Source organism: Scyliorhinus torazame, chromosome 20 (genome assembly GCF_047496885.1).
Source record: "Scyliorhinus torazame isolate Kashiwa2021f chromosome 20, sScyTor2.1, whole genome shotgun sequence".
Lineage (NCBI taxonomy): Eukaryota > Metazoa > Chordata > Chondrichthyes > Carcharhiniformes > Scyliorhinidae > Scyliorhinus > Scyliorhinus torazame.
The window spans coordinates 19165056-19183996 of record NC_092726.1 but is presented as its reverse complement, the minus strand read 5'-3'; the positions used below and the strand labels follow the sequence as shown (position 1 = coordinate 19183996).

The 18941-nt window shown below is 52.9% G+C and overlaps 1 protein-coding gene across 1 annotated transcript in view; it reads right to left on the bottom strand.

Moving 5' to 3' along the window:
* Positions 1–18941, bottom strand: part of LOC140396933 (electrogenic sodium bicarbonate cotransporter 4-like) — a 150012-nt gene that overhangs the window by 105297 nt on the left and 25774 nt on the right. The window contains exon 2 of the mRNA XM_072485871.1: positions 9770–9831. Coding sequence (XP_072341972.1) covers positions 9770–9830 — 61 coding nt within the window. The 5' untranslated portion in view covers position 9831. The remainder of the gene's footprint in view (positions 1–9769; positions 9832–18941) is intronic.

Below are 18941 nucleotides of genomic sequence, written 5' to 3'. Positions count from 1 at the left end.
CTCTCCCACCATCGGGAACATTCTTTCTGAATCTACCCTGTCTAATCCTGTTCGAATTTTGTAAGTTTCTGTAATCCCCTCTCACTCTTCTAATGAATATAATCCTAACTGATTTAGTCTCTCTTCATATGACAGTCCCGCCATCCCAGGAATCAGCCTGGTAAACCTTCGCTGCACTCCCTCCATAGCAAGAACATCCTTCCTCAGATAAGGACCCCAAAACTGCACACAATACTCCAGGTGTGGCCTCACCAATGCCCTGTGCTGTACTTTTCTTTGTCTTTGTCCTTTGTTCTATACAATTTCAGTAGAACATCCCTATTCCTATACTCAAATCCTCTTGCTTTGAAGGCTGTAGCACCATCGATCACACACGAGGCGAGACGTAAAGAACTTCAATCGAGGCTCCTCGGCATTCATGGTGTACCGTATTACCCTGAATACATACCACCACATTCTCCCCTTGTTAAAAAAGAACCCGGCGGGGTGGTGGGTGGTATGGTGGTCGGGGTTTACAGGGTCGGTACCTTAATCATTGAACTATATACAATCATGCCGCTTTTACTGGGCCACCGAATTATTCACATTTTACCCGATTTGCAGCGTTAACTATTTACAACAATGCCGCTTTACTGGGCCACTGAATTATATACATCTTAAGTCGATTCGATGAGTCGAGATGGTGCTCTGGTCGCCCTTTCCGATCGTCTCAGCCCGGGTGGTGGTGTTGGTGCTGGCTCGGGTCTGGTCGACTCTGGGAGCATCGCGCTGTCCCCCTCTGTTTCCTTACCCCTGGGCGGGCCTGGGAGGAGAACTGATCCCCCCGGGAAGGGGGTGGCTGTGGGGTTCACCGGCGGGAGTGAGGGGGAGGTGATTTATGTTGGGGGGGGGTGGGGAGCTCCGGCGGACGCCAGGTCCCGCAGAGAGACCGTGTCCTGTCGGCCGTCTGGGTACGCCACGTAGGCGTACTGCGGGTTAGCGTGGAGTAGATGTACCTTTTCCACCAGAGGGTCTGATTTGTGCGCCCGCACATGTTTCCGGAGCAGGATGGGTCCCGGGGCTGCCAGCCAGGTCGGGAGTGACATTCCAGAAGCGGACCTCCTCGAGAAGACAAGGAGGCGCTCATGAGGCGCTTGGTTAGTGGTGGTACACAGCCGGGACCGGATAGAGTGAAGTGCACCGGGAGGACTTCCTGCCAGCGGGAAGTTGGTAGACTCCTAGACCGTAGGGCCAGTAGGACGGTCATCCAGACCGTTCCGTTCTCCCTCTCTACCTGCCCGTTTCCCCGGGGGTTGTAGCTGGTCGTCCTGCTCGAGGCAATGCCCTTGCTGAGCAGGAATTGACGCAGCTCGTCACTCATGAAGGAGGACCCCCTGTCGCTATGGATGTAGGCGGGGAAACCGAACAGGGTAAAGATGGTGCTGAGGGCTTTAATGACCATGGCCGCGGTCATGTCGGGGCAGGGGATAGCGAAGGGGAAGCGGGAGTATTCGTCAACGATGTTAAGAAAGTACGTGTTGCGTTTGGTGGAGGGGAGGGGGCCTTTGAAGTCCAAACTGAGGCGTTCAAAGGGAGGGGAAGCCTTTATCAGGTCCGCTCTATCTGGCCTGAAAAAATGCGGTTTGCATTCTGCGCAGATTTGGCAGTTCCTGGTGACTGTTCGGACGTCCTCGACGGAGTAAGGGAGGTTGCGGGCCTTTATGAAGTGGTAGAAACGAGTGACCCCCGGGTGGCAGAGGTCCTCGTGGAGGGCTTGGAGACGGTCCACTTGTGCGTTGGCACAAGTGCCGCGGGATAGGGCATCGGACGGCTCGTTCAGCTTTCCGGGACGGTACAAGATCTCATAATTGTAGGTGGAGAGTTCGATCCTCCACCGCAGGATCTTGTCGTTTTTTTATCTTGCCCCGCTGTGCATTATCGAACATGAAGGCTACCGACCGTTGGTCAGTGAGGAGAGTGACTCTCCTACCGGCCAGGTAATGCCTCCAATGTCGCACAGCTTCCACTATGGCTTGAGCCTCCTTTTCTACTGAGGAGTGACAAATTTCTGAAGCGTGTAGGGTCCGGGAGAAAAAGGCCACGGGTCTGCCCGCTTGGTTGAGCGTGGCCGCCAGAGCTACGTCGGAAGCGGCGCTCTCGACTTGGAAGGGGAGGGACTCGTCGATGGCGCGCATCGTGGCCTTTGCGATATCCGTTTTGATGCGGCTGAAGGCCTGGCGGGCCTCTGTCGACAGGGGAAAAGTAGTGGACTGGATTAGTGGGCGGGCCTTGTCTGCGTACTGGGGGACCCACTGGGCGTAATAAGAAAAGAAGCCCAGGCAGCGTTTCAGGGCTTTGGTACAGTGGTAGACAGGGAACTCCATGAGGGGGCGCATGCGTTCGGGGTTGGGGCCTATCACTCCATTACGCACTATGTAGCCAAGGATGGCGAGGCGGTCGGTGCTAAACACGCATTTTTCCTCGTTGTAGGTGAGGTTGAGGGCGTTTGCGGTCTGGAGGAATTTGCGGAGGTTGGCGTCGTGGTCCTGCTGGTCGTGGCAGCAGATGGTGACGTTGTCGAGGTACGGGAACGTGGCCCATAAACCGTGCTGGTCGACCATTCGGTCCATCTCCCGTTGGAAGACCGAGACTCCGTTCGTGACGCCGAATGGAACCCTTAAGAAGTGGTATAGCCGCCCGTCTGCTTCGAAGGCAGTGTACTTGCGGTCACTGGGGCGAATGGGGAGCTGGTGGTAGGCGGACTTAAGGTCCACGGTGGAGAAGACCTTGTACTGTGCAATCCGATTGACCATGTCGGATATGCGGGGAAGAGGGTACGCATCTAGCTGCGTGTACCTGTTGATGGTCTGACTGTAGTCTACGACCATCCTTTGCTTCTCCCCTGTCTTCACTACTACCACCTGGGCTCTCCAGGGACTATTGCTGGCCTGGATTATGCCTTCCTTCAGCAGCCGCTGGACTTCGGACCTGATAAACGTCCGGTCCTGGGTGCTGTACCGTCTGCTCCTAGTGGCGACGGGTTTGCAATCCGGGGTATAGGGCCGCCAAATTTGAATGTTAAGCTCTGGAGGTTGCATTGGAAGTCCAACCCCAGGAGGGTGGGAGCGCAGAGGTGGGGAAGGACGTACAGCCGGTAATTTTTGAACTCTCTCCCCTGCACCGTTAGGTTTGCGATGCAGAACCCTTAGATTTCGACGGAGTGGGACCCCGCCGCCAGGAACATTTTTTGGGTGCTTGGCCGAATTACAAGGGAACAGCGTCTTACCGTGTCCAGGTGAATAAAACTCTCCGTGCTCCCCGAGACGATCAAACACGGCGTCTCGTGCCCGTTCACCAGCACCTTTGTCGTTGTCGTCTGGAGCATCCGGGGCCGTGACTGGTCGAGGGTCACCGATGCCAAACGTGGTTGGTGTATCAGATCGTTGTCTTCAGGCAGTGTGGAGCCGCCCACGCTGGGGTCCTTGCCTGTCAGCCAAGATGGCGGCGTCCATGGATCGCACGCGGTCGGGGGTGGACAAAATGGCCGCTCCCATGAGTCGCATGCGGCCGGGGGTGGAGAAAATGGCTGTTCCCATGGATCGCACGCGGCCCGTGTGTAGGAAAATGGCGGCGCCCATCCCCCACTCGTGGTGTCCGGGGTCCAAAATGGCGACGCCCGTTGGCCGCCCGTGGGTCGCTGGGGGGGTTGAGGCCGTGGTCCCATTTGTTCCCCGGAGATAGCGGCGACCCCACGGGACTGGCACACCGCTGCGTAGTGCCCCTTTTTACCGCAGCTTTTGCAGGTGGCCGAGCAGGCCGGGCAGCGCTGGCGGGGGTGTTTTGGCTGCCCGCAAAAGTAGCAGCGGGGCCCCCCCGGGTGGTCTGGGATTCTGGCTGCGCATGCTTGTGGAGGGGTGGGGGTTACCGGGGGGTCGGTCGCGGCGGGGGTCCACGGAGCCCAAGGAGCTGCAGCGCGTCGGGGGCATAGGCGCGGGCGTTTTGGGAGGCGACGTCGAGGGAGGTTGCAAGGGCCCGTACCTCTGTGAGTCCGAGAGAGTCTTTCTCTAAAAGTCTCTGGCGAATTTGCGACGATGCCAAACCTGCTACGTAAGCGTCTCTGATCAGGAGGTCCGTATGTTCGTTCGCCGTAACCGCTGGGCAGTTGCAGTTTCGTCCCAGGATCGTTAGAGCATTGAAGAAATCGTCTCGCGATTCCCCGGGGATTTGTCATCTCGTCGCGAGCTGGTAGCGTGCGTAGACCTGGTTGGCGGGCTTAATGTAGATCTCCTTCAGCAAGTTGAGTGCCGCTGGGAATTCTTCCGCGTCCTCGATGAGTGAGTAGATTTCGGGACTCACCCTGGAATGCAGGACCTGCATCTTCTGGTCTTCTGTTGGTTTGCCGGGGGCCGTTCGGAGGTATCCCTCAAAGCACGCCAGCCAGTGTTTAAACGCTGATGTTGCGTTAGCTGCGTGGGGGCCGATTCGCAGGCACTCCGGGGTGATCCGGAGCTCCATATTCCTTTTTACAATAAATTGTAGCACCATCGATCACACACGAGGCGAGACGTAAAGAACTTCAATCGAGGCTCCTCGGCATTCATGGTGTACCGTATTACCCTTAATACATACCACCACAAAGGCCAACATACCATTTGCCTTCTTTATTGTCTGCTTTACCTGCGCACTTACTTTCAGTGACTGATGCACTCGGACACCAAGGTCTCGCTGAGTATCCACCTCTCTCAATTTACACCCATTCAAATACTCTGCCTTCCTATTTTTGCTACCAAAGTGGATAACTTCATATTTATCCACATTATACTGCATCTGCCATGCATGAGCTCACCCACCCAGCCTGTCCAAATCCTGCTGAAGCATCTCTGCATCCTCCTCACAGCTCATCCTCCCACCCAACTTGTATCATCTGCAAATTTGGAGCTAACATTTAGTTCCCTCGTCCAAATCATTCATATATAATGTGAACAGTTGGGGTCCCAGCACAAATCCCTGCGGTACCCCACTAGTCACTGCCTGCCAATCAGAGAAAGACCCATTTGTTCCTTCTTTTTGCTTCCAGTCTGCTAACCAGCTTTCTATCCATCTCAAGACACTACCCGTAATCCCATGCGCTTTAACTTTACATAGCAATCTGCTATGTGAGACCTTGTCGAAAGCCTGACTCTGTGGCGAGATTTAGCTTTCTGCTCAGAAACAGATTGCTGCAGCTGTTTATTTTTGTTCTTTTCACCTTAATTGGCAGAGTTCAGTCCAGTACCCACTTTTTACTTAAGAATGTGGTATAACAGGAGGCCATTCAGCCCTCGAAGCCTGTTCTACCATTGAATGAAACCAGCAGTGATTGGCATCTCACCTCCCCTTTCCACTCACCGTGGTTCAAAGCCCTCAATACCGTTATCACTTTACACTCCCTTGAGACTCCTCACAAGAGGGATGTAGGTTTTCTTTAGCTATCCTATCAGATCCTTTCATCATCCTGAATACATCAAATTGATCAGCCCTTAATCTCTACACTCAAGGGAATACAATTGGTCCTTGTACCTGTCCTCATAATCTAACCCTTTTAGCCCCAGCACCATTCTGGAGAAACTTTCAAAACAGTCGTGATATGGTAACAAAGCACAGGAGCAGAATTTCATTTTGCGTCGTACAAGTGTTTTTAAAAGGGGCTGAATGGACATCTGATTCACAAAAAGGATTTTAAATGATGAATTAGAGAATGATACAGCAAAGAGCATTCATTCAGCTCATTATCCCTGGTCCGGCTTTTTGAAAGAGACCTGCAATTATTATTTTATTTAATTTTCCACTAAAGGGCAATTTAGCGTGGCCAATCCACCTACCCTGCCCATCTTTGGGTTGTGGGGGTTGTTGTGTTATGTAATTTGGAATAACACAAACTGCCACTTGATGCAGTTTTGAGTAAAAGATGCTCCAGACTTTGAAGTGAGTTCAATGTGTTTTATTGAACTATTCGTCCAGTTCTCAATGAGTTTGACTCTCTGCTAATCTAAATGTAGTAACTCAGTCTAACTGAACCAGCCCTGCTCTAAGCCACTGGGGTGCTGAGGATACACCCCGTCTCACTCTGCAGATGTTGGTCTGTGGAAAGAGGCGGGGTGTGAGTGCCTCATCCCTTTTATAGTGAGATACCACCCGAGTGTCCTGACTGCTCATTGGTCGTGTCCGATTCTCTGTGTTCATTTGCTGCATGTTTGCATATCATGACATCTCCCCTTTTTAAAAATGTTTTGTTGGCAGATGTGAATGTATTTACATGTGAATGAGTCTGTCTAACGTGACTGACGGAAGACAACAGAACAGAGCAAACAAAACAAATGTTCACAAGTCCAGTCTCTGAGGCTTGCGTCTGATCTTGGTCGACCGCCGGAGAGGTGGCGGAGGGGACGACGGCGCCTTGACAGGCGGGATGGAAGCCTGACTGGTGGCCTCGTGGTGCGAGGTATCAGAAGGTGGCAATTCAACATGTGGAAATGGAGGAGAAAGTGGTTGTGGGCAGGCAACTTGGCGCAGTGCCTGTCGGTTCCTTCGCACGATGGAGCCATCAGCCATATGTACAACATAAGAACGAACAACGACAGCCGGGGCAGACCACCCACAGCCCGGTATATGGATCCTGACAGTGTCTGCCGGGGATAGCACGGCCAGATCGGTGGCATGGGCATCAAAACCCTGTTTTTGATGGTTTCTGAACTGTTGCATATTCTGCATCACCGGGAGGTGATCCAGATCGGGCAGGTGTATGGCTGGAAGCATCATCCACAGGTCCCTGTTGATCTGGAGTTGAGCCGGCGACATGCCAGTGGATAATGGAGTCGCCCTGTACGCAAGCAGTGCAAGGTGCATGTCAGAAGCAGAGTCCGCGGCCTTGCAGATGAGCTGTTTCACAATGTGCACCCCTTTCTTGACTTTTCCATTGGACTGCAGATAGTGCGGACGGGAGGTGACATGCTGGAAATTGTATGACCTGGCACACGTGGACCTTTCTCGACTGTTAAAGCACGGGCCATTGTCGCTCATGATGGTGATTGGGATGCCATGCCTTGAGAACGTCTCCTTACAGGCTTTGATGACGGTCCGAGAGGTGAGGTCCGGGAGCTTCAGAACCTCAGGGTAATTCGAGAAATAGTCGATGATGAATACGTAGTCGTGACGATTCACATGAAAGAGGTCGATGCCAGTCTTGGACCAGGGAGAGGTCACTATGTCATGCTGTTGGAGGTCTCCTTGCTCTGCGCTGGCTGGAACCGCTGACAGGTGATGTCCTGACTGATGCTGGGCCAGTAGACAGCTTGCCAGGCTCTGCGTCTGCACTTCTCAACGCCCAGGTGTCCCTCATGAATCTGGTGCAGCACCAAGCTCTGGAGATTGGCGGAATGACAATCCTGTCCAGCTTGAGGAGGATACCATCAATCACTGTCAGATCATCCTTCACATTGTAAAATTGTGGGCACTGCCCTTTCTGCCAGCCATTGGTGAGGTTGTGGATGACGCGCTGCAAGAGGGGGTCCTTGGCTGTCTCATCACGGATGAGAACTACCTTCTCATCTGTCGCCGGGAGAGTGCTAGCACACAGCTGCACCTGCGATTCGATGTGCTGGATGATCTCCAGCAGCTCACTGGGTGAGGTGACGGAGCGGGACAATGCATCCGCGATGATGAGCCCCTTGCCACTAAATTGAAGTCACACTTCCTAAGTTTAAGCAGGAACTGAGGCGTCATGTCGTTCAGGTCCTTGTGGATGATTGGACCAAAGGCCTATGATCCATCTCAACAGTGAATGCCGGCAGGCCGTAGACACAATCATGAAATTTGAGGATGCTGGTGAGAAGACCCAAGCACACCTTCTCAATGTGTGCATATCTGGTTTCAGTGGGCGTCATCGCCCTTGATGCCTAGGCTACTGGTGCCCAGGATGATGTACCATCTCATTGAAGCAACACCGCACCAATGCCATCCTGACTCGCATCTGTGGATATCTTTGTCTCCTGGTCCGGGTCGACGAATGCCAGGACTGGTGCAGTGGTGAGCTTGGCTTTCAGTTCCAGCCACTCTGTATGGTGTGCCGCCTTCCACTCAAAGGCAGTTGACCTTTTCACCAGGTTGCGTAGGGCCATGGTGTGTGTGGCCATGTTTGGAATGAACTTGCGCAGAAAATTGACCATACCCAAGAAGCGCAGCACCGCCTTTTTGTCCTCAGGGACCTTCATCGCCTTGATGACCTTGATTTTGTCTGTGTTCGGGTGCATACCATGCTGTGAGATCTGGTCGCCTAGGAACTTGAGCGTCGATGTGTCAAAACAACATTTGGACCTGTTTAACTTTAGGGCGTTGGCATGTACACGGCGGAATACCTTCTGGAGATGGGACACATGTTCTCCAGGGGTTGTGGACCATATGATGATGTCGTCCATGTACACACAAACCCCTTCAATGCCTTCCATCATCTGCTCCATGATGCGATGGAATATCTCCAAGATGATGCCAAAGGGCATGCGATTGTAGCAGTATCTGCCAAAAAGGCGTGTTGAAGGTGCAGAGCCTTCTGCTGGACTCTGGAGAAGATGGAGAAGCGGGAGTCCTCATTGGAGGAATCTGGAGCCCTCACCTGCTCTGCATGAATGGGAGGAAACTTCACCCATCCCCTTGCAATCAGCTCCATCAACGGCCCCTGCAAAAAAGGACCATATCCAGCTGTTGTTTGAGGTTAGGTCCCCAGGCAATCCATGCTGATGTTGCAGTCCTTTTGCTGAGCGTTGGTGGGAATATAGCAGAAGGTGTGAGGGTGGTGGACCCTCATTGAACAACTTGGAGCATATTTATCTTTGCACACAGACTCCACGCAGCAGCGTTCACTGGATGTCAGTCAGAAGCATTGCCTGAATGAATCTTCTCGAGCTAACTCGAGGCACTTATCACAACACTGAGACCGGCCAACATAATATCACCTAGAATTCAAAGCGGAAACATTCCCTGTTCCAAGAACTCAGGGATATACTGGATGTTTCTGTTAACGGGCGCAATTCTCCCATCGGGAGACTAAGTGAAAACGGGAGTGTTTCACTCTGGCGTTGGAGGCTGCTCCCAGCCCTCTATTCCCCCACCCCTGGGGGGCTAGGAGCGGTGTTGCTTCATTTATGCGCGCCGGGCCTTGGCGCCACGTAAATGCGGTGTTGCATAAATGACGCGGCGCGTCACCCGTGCATGCGCGGGTTGGCCGGCGCTAACCCGTGCATGCGCGGTTGCCGTCCTCCCCGAGGCTGCCCCGCAAGATGTCGGATGGATCTTGCGGGTCGGCGAAGGAAAGGAAGTTCTCCTTCAGAGAGGCCGGCCCGCCGATCGGAGGGCCACCGATCGCGGGCCAGACCTCTTTTGATGCCGCCACCGGTGCAGGAACCCCTCTCCCACGCCCACAGGCCGCCCCCCCAGCGTTCCCGTGCTGTTCCCGCCGGCAGCGACCAGGTGTGGACAGCGCCGGCGGGAAGCCCTCGTGTTGGGCAGGCGCTTGGCCCAACCGGGCCGGAGAATCGCCGCTCGCCCGTTACAAACGGCGAGCGGCGATTCTCCCAGCAGCCAGCCGTGATTCTCGCCGCGCCGGTTTGGTGGGGGGGGGGGGGGGTGGGAGAATCGCGTGCGGGTGCCGGGGCGGCGTGGCGGGAATCGACACGGCGCCCAGGCGATTCTCCCACCCGGCGTTGGGGGGCGGGGAATTCCGCCCAACATTTCTGTGACTTCATCTGACTTTACTCACCCTCGTCCTCTTCGTCATCATATCTTTTTCTTGCTTGCCCCATTTCCCTTTCATGGTCCATTCTGAAAGAAAACAAAGATGAAACTAAGGAACTGAATGATTCTGCTGCATATTATAATGGCAGGCACAATCACCAGGGATAAAGGAACAGGGCAAAGACTCTCTAGCAAGGTGTTGCTGAAATGTCCTGGGAACATATCTGACAGCGGAGCTCCATCATGAATATTTGCATTGCCACAATTTGAGATGACGGAGTTGCTGGAATAATATGAGCTGAAAATTGCTTGGCTTTGCTTGGCTGTGCCTCTGAGACAATGGATTTTATATGTCGGGGAAGCTACATGTGAACAAAACACCCCACATGAGGCAGCTGTTTGGCTTTCCTCTGTTTTACAACCTGAGCCGTGAAACAATCTGATTCAGGTTGTTGCTCACGGTTTGGCACATGTTCAAATTTACAATTATTTCAAACGTCAACAATAGGATCCGTAAGGCAGCATGGTGGCGCAGTGGTTAGCACTGCTTCCTCACGGCGCTGAGGGCCCGGGTCCACTGCGGGATGTAGCACTGTGAGGAGTCTTCTACATTCTCCTGCTAACTACAAAAAGCAGTATCACATTGGCAGGCCAGGCTGAATATCTCAGCAAGTTTATTTACAAGTGCGCTAACCACGTAAACAGCTTAAAATAAAATAGCAGTACAATAGTTTCAACAAAATTAAACTGTTTCAAAACCTTCCCCTCCATCGCCTCCTCTAAGACCTTTTTTTTGAGAGCCGACCCTTTAATAAAACTTTGAACAGCCGTTTGAACATCTCATAGCAGAAGGAATAAGAGCAGGGGTAAGCCATTTGGCTATTGGAGCCTGCTCTGCCAGATCTTCTACCTCAATACCACGTTTCCACACCACCCCTCTATCCCTTAATTTTCAAAAATTCCTAAAATCTAATGTTTTCAGTCTTGGACTCTCTCAGCAAATGAAAATCCACAGCTCTCTGAATTCCCAAGGTTCACAACCTGCTGAGTGAAGAGGTGTCACATCTCTAAATGGTTGACTCCTTATTCGGAGACTGACCCGACCTTCCTCCACCAGACGAAATAGCCTCGCAGCGTCTACCCTGTTGACTGGAACTCACTATTGTGGTGATCTTTGAGAGGGGTTTCCAGGATGGAAGGCATAATGATCACAAAGATAAACAAAGCTCTTTTAAAGAACTAAACTAATTTTATTAACACTACTAAATTTGAGTTTGACACTTATTCTGAACAGCAAACATACATGTAAAAATTAAACTACACTCATGAACACTATCTCTATCTACTAATTATAACTATTATATCTTAATTAACTCTGCAATACACGATGAACCTTATCTTCGTCAGCTCCAGTCTAATTTCCTTCCCCTAGTTTAAGAGCCAGTGCAATTTATAGTACTGTCCCTTAGCTCCCTCTAGCCTTAGCAAAACATTAACGCTTCACATGCTGTACATTTGTATAATGTGACAACGACTACAGGGAGTAACTGAGGCTAATAATGGAGGTTGGAATTGAGAGTTAGATAAGGAAGGGCGGGAAGGGTTTTGAGTGGAGCAGGAATGCTGAGGTGGTCTGTTTCTGCATTGTATGTCCGAAGAAATCTACGTAATCTGTGAAATACATCAAGTCGTAGCTTCACAGGACCTGGTTTCTGTATCTCATGTGAAGTACACAAACATTATTCTTTTTGCAATTAAGGGGCAACTTGGGCATTGCCAATCCGCTTACGCTGCACATCTTTGGGTTGTGGGGGTGAGACCCACCAAACACGGGGACGATGTGTAAACTCCAAACGGACAGTGACCTGGGGCCAGGATTGAACCCGAGTCCTCGGCGCCGTGAGGCAGCAGTGCTAACCACTGTGCTACCATCCGCCCTACTGCTTCACTTATAACCTCAGTTTTACTGTTTCCCACCTCTGACTTCTTGGAACTGAGGACAAGGTTTTGTGAGGGCCACGAAGAATCCGGCACGCGTTTTAAGGATACAAAGAAATAACATTTATTTACAATAACATATATATACACAAACAACAGCAGCAGCAACTGCACTTGCTGCTCACTCCTTCCTGCTGGTTCCAAACTGGCCAGCTTTATGTATACAGGGAGTCTGCTAATGATATATCCGCCCCCCTCATTGGGGAAGCTCATACTCCCACAGGATAGTGGGATTGTCATTAGTCCCCAGCCAATGGTAAGCAGGCAGGTTATAACATCACTCCCCCCCAAAGTCCAAGGAATCCACCGAAGACCCTGGCGAAGGAGGGCGTCGGACTCGTTTTGGCGCAGGCCGGACACCATTTGCACGAGGCGCTGGATCGGGCGGCGTGCAATGAGACGGAGAGCGGCGCTTCCGTGATGAACGGCGTAACGGTTGTACATCCACAGCCCGTGGCCCCGAGGATTCCCCCTCTGATGCGTCCTGTGTCTCCATCTCGGAGTCAGAGTCTGCTGCCTCCGTCATCTCGGCGTCTCTATCTCCATGCGGTTCTGTAACGACCTGGGCAGGCTTCGAGTGAGGCACCAGAGGACGATTGTGAGGACTACTTACCATTATCTCTGGTCTCTGTGGCTGTAAAAAATAAGCTCCGGGGGCGGGGAATCTTTGGAAGGGATAGTTTTCTGGGCCAAACGTGGTCTACATGTTTGCGCTGGAGACGACCTGGGCTTGAACCTGGTAAGATATACAGCCCGTTTGGCAAAAGATTATGCCAGGGACCCACTGGGCACCACCAGCAAAATTCCAAACGAACACTGGGTCACCGGGCGCAAACTTCCGAATTGGCCGATGCCGAGAAAAAACATGTCCCTGCCGTTCTTGTGTGCGGCGTACTTTTGCGCCAATGTCCGGGAAAACCATGCTAAGGCGGGTGTGAAGTCTCCGGCCCTTTAGGAGTTCTGCGGGAGCTACCCAGTCACCGCATGGGGGGTGGTCCTATACGAAAACAAAAAGCGAGCCAGTCTCGTGTCCATTGACCCGGAAGACTGCTTCTTTAGGCCTCGTTTGAATGTCTGCACTGCGCGCTCCGCCAACCCATTTGAAGCCGGGTGGTAAGGGGCACTGCGGATATGGCATATGCCGTTCATCTTCATGAACCTCGCAAACTCCTCACTTGTGAATGGAGTGCCGTTATCCATGACCAGCACCTCAGAGAGGCCATGCATACTAAAAGACAATCGCATCTTCTCAATTGTTGCGCAGGATGTTGTGCCTAGCATCTTCTGCACCTCTAGCCATTTCGACTGGGCATCGATTAATAGAAGGAACATGGATCCTTGAAAAGGGCCTACGAAATCCACATGCAAGCGTGCCCAAGGCCGCCCTGGCCATTCCCAGTGATGTAGGGGCGCGGCCGGCGGAAGCTTCTGATGCTCCTGGCAACTGGAGCAGTTTTGGGCCATCTTCTCAATGTCGGTGTCGAGGCCGGGCCACCAGACATAACTCCGGGCCAACATTATCATTTTGGTCACACCTGGATGCCCATTGTTCAAGTCTCTTAGTATCAGCTCCTGTCCTTTTTCTGGGACAATCACACGCATTCCCCACAAGAGGATGCCTTCTTCCACGCTGAATTCTGAAAGCTTGGAGGACTATGCGTCGAACCTTTGACAGGACTGGCTCCGTCTGGGTCCACTCATGGATCTGTGATGCCGTGACAGGCAAGGTGTCCACAAAATTTAGGGTTGCAACCACCTCACCGGTCGTGGGGGTCGACATGGGGCCGGTCGATAAAGGCAATCGGCTCAGTGCGTTGGCATTCGCTATCTGCATTCCTGGTTTGTGCTCCAGAGAATACTCGTATGCAGCAAGCAACAAAGCCCAGCGCTGGATCCGTGTGGAAGCAATGGCGGTATTGGCTTATCCTCTCTGAAAAGTCCCAGCAGAGGCTTATGATCAGTCACGATAGTGAAGTGGCGGCCATACATGTACTGGTGGAAACATTTCACCGCAAAGACCACTGCCAGGCCCTCCTTCTCGATCTGCACGTACGTTTTTTCCGCTGCAGTCAATGTGCGGGAGGCGAAAGCTATTGGCCGCTCGGCCCTGTTCGCCATCTTGTGGGACAGCAAGGCCCCAATACCATATGGGGATGCATCACATGTGACGAGCAAAGGCTTTCCAGTATCACAGTGGGTTAGTAACCCAGACGACGACAATTGTTGCTTTACCGCCGGAAAGTGGTTTCCTGCGGCTGACCCCAAACCCAGGTGTGATTTTTCTTTAGCAGAAGGTGCAACGGGGCCAGCGTAGTTGCCAGATTGGGGAGGAACTTCCGGTAATAGTTTACGAGGCAGAGAAAAGAACGAAGATGCGAAGTGTCAGTCGGGGTGGGGGCATGTTGAATGGCGCGCACCTTCCCTGAGACGGGGTGCAAACCTTCACGGTCCACCCAATAACCTAGGTAAACTACTTCCTTTGCCTGAAATACGCACTTTGTGCGACGTAAACGGACTCCAGCCTCCGAAATGCGTCTAAGGACAGCCTCCAGATTTTCCAAATGTTCCTGCTCCGACGTCCCTGTAATCAAAATGTCATCTAAGTAGACAGCGACACCCGGTAAACCTCTCAAAATGCCCTCCATAAAGCGTTGAAAAATAGCGCAGGCAGAGGATACTCCAAAGGGCAAACGTGTATATTCATACAGGCCCGTGTGTATTAATCATTACATATGGTCGAGAGGCAGGGTCCAGCTCCAACTGTAGGTAAGCGTGACTCATACCTAATTTTGTGAACAAGAGTCCGCCTGCAAGCTTTGCGTAGAGATCCTCTATGCGAGGCATTGGATATCGGTCGAGTCGGGAAGCCGTATTCACTGTAAGTTTAAAGTTGCCGCACAAGCGAACTGTGGCATCTGGTTTCATTACAGGTACAATTGGTGCTGCCCAGTCAGCGAAACGGACGGGCCTGATGATACCCAAAGTCTCCAAACGAGTGGCTCCCCTTCTACCTTCTCGAGCAAGGCGTAAGGCACCGGGCACACCCGGAAAAAGCGCGGCGTGGCTCCTGGTTCGACTTGGATACGGGCTATACGGCCCCTTTTATTTTCCCCAAATCGGGCTGGTACAGAACATAGAACATAGAACATTACAGCACAGTACAGGCACTACATCTGGGTATCGTCCTAGCACCTCAGTCAACCCTCCAGAAACTGTTTGGAGGATGTGCTGCTACTGCAACCGCAAATGGCGCAACCAGTCCCGACCCAACAGGCTGGACCCATGGCCGCGCACCACGATAAGTGGGAAACGCCCCTCCTGGTGTCCATAAACAACAGGGGTCATCGTAGTTCCTGCAATGTCCAATGGTTCCCCCGTGTATGTGACCAACCTGGCCTGTGTGTCGGTTAATGTAAGGGTCTGTATACCCTGCTTGATGCGGTCGAATGTCCTCTGGGCGATCACGGAGACTGCTGCGCCAGTGTCCAACTCCATCTCAAGCGGGTGGCCATTGACCCGTACTGTCACCTTAATGGGGGCCACACGGGGAGCTGCCACACAATGCAGCTGCAGGCAGTCGTCCTCCGTCTCCACGTCCTCAGGAGTAGTCGCCACAGGTTCATCCACATAGAAGGTACGGCCCCTGGGCTGGTCCCAGTTTTGGTCGGAACGACGGCGCCTCTGGCGCCCCCAGGACCGGCGTCCACGACGGGGTTAGCGCCTACAAGTCTGACACGGACATGGCTCCTCATCCATTGGTTCTGGAGGAGGCTCCCTTTGGGGAGGCCACTGGTGTCAATCCGGACGCGCCTCGCCCAAGGTACCGCAGGTGTGCGGGGGGACGTTTTTGGACGGAAAGGGTTGCGCCCCAAGGCATGCACCTCCATTCCCTGTAGCTCCTGCACTCCTCGTTCTGCGTTCTCTCAGGTCAATACTATTTGAATGGCCTGTTGAAAAGTCAATGTTGGCTCAGCTAACAACTTTCTCTGGGTGGCCGCATTGTTAAAACCAAATGGTCGCGTACCATTTCTGACAAGGTCTCTCCGTAGTCACAGTATTCCGCAATCCTGCATAGCCTGGATAGAAAATCGGCAAGGGATTCTCCTGGGGTCCTCTCAGCGGTATTAAACCGGTAAACCGGTTGGACTATCGTGGACGGAGTTGGGTTAAAATGTTGCCCCACTAAATTCACAAGTTCATCAAACGTTTTGGTGTCTGCCGCAGCTGGGTACGTAAGGCTCCTAGTCACCCAAAACATATGCGGGCCGCAGGTGGTGAGCAATATGACCACCTGGTGCTCGTTTTTGGTGATGTTGTTTGCCCGGAAATAGTAACGCATCCGTTGTGCGTACTGGTTCCAGCTTTCCAGCGCAGCATCAAAAACATCCAAACGTCCGTACAGTGGCATGGTGTAATAGAAAATAACTTCCAACCTGTATCCAACAAAAATCCAGGGAGGTGGCTTCAGCAGTGTAGACAGCTATTCACTTTAAACCTCGGCGCCAGTTTTGTGAGGGCCACGAAGAATCCGGCACGAGTTTTAAGGATACAAAGAAATAACATTTTCCGCCCCCCTCATCGGGGAAGCTCATACTCACACAGGATTGTGGGATTGTCATTAGTCCCCAGCCAATGGTAAGCAGGCAGGTTATAACACAAGGAGATGAAGATGGAGGAATGGTTTGTGTGGGGCCATAAATCAAACTGCTTCAATAGATTCAGGAAGGACTAATTCTAACATGGTCTCGTCATTCCCTCAAGGAAGGAACATGGAGGATAGGTGACAATCCGGTTGCTTTGAATTCAACAATTTCAGATCACAATCATGGCTCCCATTTTTTTCAGACAGCGGCTGTTGATAAAGATTCTGCAGTTGCCATTTTCACCTCCTCCGAAGGCATATTCACTTGTTACGCCACTATCTCCTTTTGACTTTCACTTTTTAAAAAAAAAATGTTGATTGAAGGCTTTCATAAAATATCAAAATGAGAAAAAAAGAACCCAACAGGGTTAAGTACAAAACACAGTCTAGAAAAGCAACCCTCCATACCTCCCTCCCCCCTGTACATAAATAATAATAAATTAACATTAACACCCCGACTTAACACAACAGGTATATATCCCCCCCTCAGTAAATAACAAAAACAATAATAAAGTAACCCCCCCCCCCCCCCCAGCTGTCTATCGTTCTGCCAGAAAGTCTAAGAACCCAATTTAATGAACCCCGCCATATCACTGATCCAGGATTCCACGCTTGGGGGCCTCGCATCCTTCCACTGAAGAAGAATCCTTCGCCGGGGTACCAGGGACGCAAAGGCCAGAATTCCGGCCTCTTTCGCCTCCTGCACTCCCGGCTCCTCTGCCACCCCAAGTATTGCGAGCCCCCAGCCCGGTTTGACCCTGGATCCTACCACCCTCGACACTGTCCTCGCTACGCCCTTCCAAAATTCCTCCAGCGCTGGGCATGCCCAGAACATATGGGTATGATTTGCTGGGCTCCCTGAGCGCCTAACACACCTGTCCTCACCCCAAAAAAAACGGCTCATCCTTGTCCCGGTCATGTGTGCCTTGTGCAGCACCTTAAACTGTATGAGGCTGAGCCTCGCGCACGAGGAGGAAGTTTTCACCCTCCCTAGGGCATCTGCCCACGTCCCTTCCTCGATCTCCTCCTCCCACTTACCTTTCAACTCCACCACCGGGGCCGCCTCCTCCTCCTGCATCACCTGGTAAGTTTCCGAGATCTTCCCCACTCCCCCCCTCCCCCCCCCCCGAGAGCACCCTGACCTGTACTGTGTGTGGCAGTAGCCGCGGGAATTCCACCACTTGCCACTTGGCAAACGCCCTTACCTGTAAGTCCCTGAAGGTGTTCCCCAGGGGGAGCCCGTACTTCTCCTCCAGCTCACCCAGGCTCGCGAACTTCCCGTCCACAAACAGGTCCCCCAACGTTTGTATCCATGCCCTGTGCCACCCCGAAAACCCTCCACCTGTTCTCCCTGGGGCGAACCGGCGGGTCCCCCATATTGGGCTCCACGCCGAGGCCCCAACTTCCCCCCAATGCCGCCTCCACTGCCCCCAAATTTTGAGGGCAGATGCCACCACCGGGCTCGTGGTATACCTCCTTGGAGGGAGCGGCAGCGGCGCTATTGCCAGCGCCCCCAGACTCGTACCCACACAAGACGCCGTCTCCAGCCTCTTCCATGCAGTCCCCTCCCCCTCCATCACCCACTTGCGCACTATCGTCGCATTGGCAGCCCAGTAGTACCCACAGAGGTTGGGCAGCGCCAGCGCCCCCCCCCCCCCCATCTCTACTCCGCTCCAGGAACACCCTTCTCACCTTCGGAGTCCCTCGCGCCCACACAAACCCCATTAGACTCCTGTTGACCCACCTAAAGAAGGCCTTCGGCATAAACAAGGGGAGGCACTGGGACAGGAACAAAAACCTTGGGAGCACCGTCATTTTGACTGACTGCACCCTACCCGCCAAGGACAGCGGCAATACGACCCACCTCTTGAACTCCTCCTCCATTTGCTCCACCAGCCTTGTGAAATTAAGCCTATGCAGGGCCCCCCAGCTCCTGGCCACCTGGACCCCCAAATATCTGAAGCTCCTCTCTGCCCTTTTTAGTGGGAGCTCGCCAATCCCCCTCTCCTGATCCCCTGGATGAACTACGAATAGCTCACTCTTCCCCATGTTGAGCTTATACCCCGAAAACTCCCCGAATTCCCTAAGAATCCTCATTACCTCCGGCATTCCTCCCACCAGGTCCGCCACATACAGCAGCAGGTCGTCCGCATAAAGCGACACCCTATGCGCCTCCCCACCCCGCACCAACTCCTTCCAGTTCCTTGACTCCCTCAGTGCCATAGCCAGGGGTTCAATCGCCAGTGCGAAGAGCAGGGGGGACAGGGGCCACCCCTGTCTCGTCCCTCGGTGCAACCGAAAGTACTCGGACCTCCTCCTGTTCGTGGCCACACTCGCCATCGGGACCTCATACAACAGCCTAACCTGACAAACCCCTCCCCACACCCGAACCTCTTCAGCACCTCCCACAGGTACCCCCACTCTACCCTATCGAAGGCTTTCTCAGCGTTCATCGCCACCACTATCTCCACCTCCCCCTCCCTCGCCGGCATCATGATAACGTTCAAAAGCCTCTGCACATTCGCGTTCAACTGTCTCCCCTTCACAAACCCCGTCT